This window comes from Mus caroli, chromosome 9, assembly GCF_900094665.2.
Source record: "Mus caroli chromosome 9, CAROLI_EIJ_v1.1, whole genome shotgun sequence".
Taxonomy (NCBI): domain Eukaryota; kingdom Metazoa; phylum Chordata; class Mammalia; order Rodentia; family Muridae; genus Mus; species Mus caroli.
The window spans coordinates 88300568-88301745 of NC_034578.1; the positions used below are offsets into that span (position 1 = coordinate 88300568).

Sequence of the window (1178 nt, forward strand, 5' to 3'; positions counted from 1 at the left end):
ATATCTGTGAAATGGGCACGCTGTTATCATAAGTTTTCAGAGTGTCATGTGAACTAATATGCCAACAGCTCCCTTAGTACGTGGTAGATATTTGGGTACACAGTCAGAGGTCAGCAGGTCTACTTTCTTTAAAAACATGTTGCGTGGTTATTTTCTCGTGTAAAAATTATATAACTTCTAATACACTAAACTGATATTTTCATCTGTTTGAGAACACAGGCCCTGCTGGACCAGTTGCCTCTCCTTCTNCAGGCTTGCCTATGGGATACTACATTCCCCAGCAGCCCGGTGCCATCCCCTTGTACCATCCCACTGGTGGCACCCNTCCAATCCAGTACCAGCCTGGCAAATATCCTGTGACGAATCAGCCTGCTCCCATAATGTGGATGCCAGGGCCAGCTCCTGTGCCCAACTGCCCTCCTGGTTTGGAATACTTAGCTCAGGTACTCTAATAGATCCAAAATATTTTCTATGAAGTATGACCATGGGGTTTAAAGAGAGGGAGCAAGATGTTGGCTAGAGCAAACAGGGAGATAAGTCACTGACAGTAGAGGCAGGTGATGGTGGATTTGCAGGTAGACAGTGAATGCAAGAATGCGTTCATAGGACACATTCATTCTTCTTGAAGCAACAAAAATAACTGTAAAATTATTCAATATGGCTTTCTGAAAAAAATTAGAAAACTAAGAATGAGAGTCACTAACTTGATGCCATGCCATGCCACTTACAAATAAAATGAATATATTAAGAAAAACAGCCAGGCGATGGTGGCGCACGCCCTCAATCCCAGCACTTAGGAGGCAGAAACTGGCAGGTTTCTGAGTTCGAGTCCAGCCTGGTCTACAGAGTAAGTTCCAGGACAACCAGGGATATACAGAGAAACCCTGTCTCAAAAAAAAAAAAATGAGAAAAAAGAAAAAAGAAAAGGAAAAAAGAAAAAAAGAAAAACAAAATAAGAAGAGAAAACTAGACAAAGAGANGGGATCATAGAATGTTCAATCCATGGCTCCTTCTCAACATCTCAGACTCTCGTTAACACCCCTGAACCCCAAGCACATAATTCTGCCTTTCTGTCTTCTAATTGCTTTTGTTCTGTCCCCACAGTTGGACAACATACATGTTCTTCAGCATATTGAGCCTCTGGAACGTATGTATAACTTTGTCCTGATTCACATTGT

General features: G+C 42.0%; 1 protein-coding gene across 1 annotated transcript in view; it reads left to right on the plus strand.

The window, feature by feature from the left end:
- Positions 1-1178, plus strand: part of Plscr4 (phospholipid scramblase 4) — an 18230-nt gene that overhangs the window by 9979 nt on the left and 7073 nt on the right. The window contains 2 exon segments of the mRNA XM_021173094.2: positions 220-443; positions 1105-1147. Of these exon segments, the coding sequence (XP_021028753.2) occupies positions 220-443; positions 1105-1147 (267 nt within the window).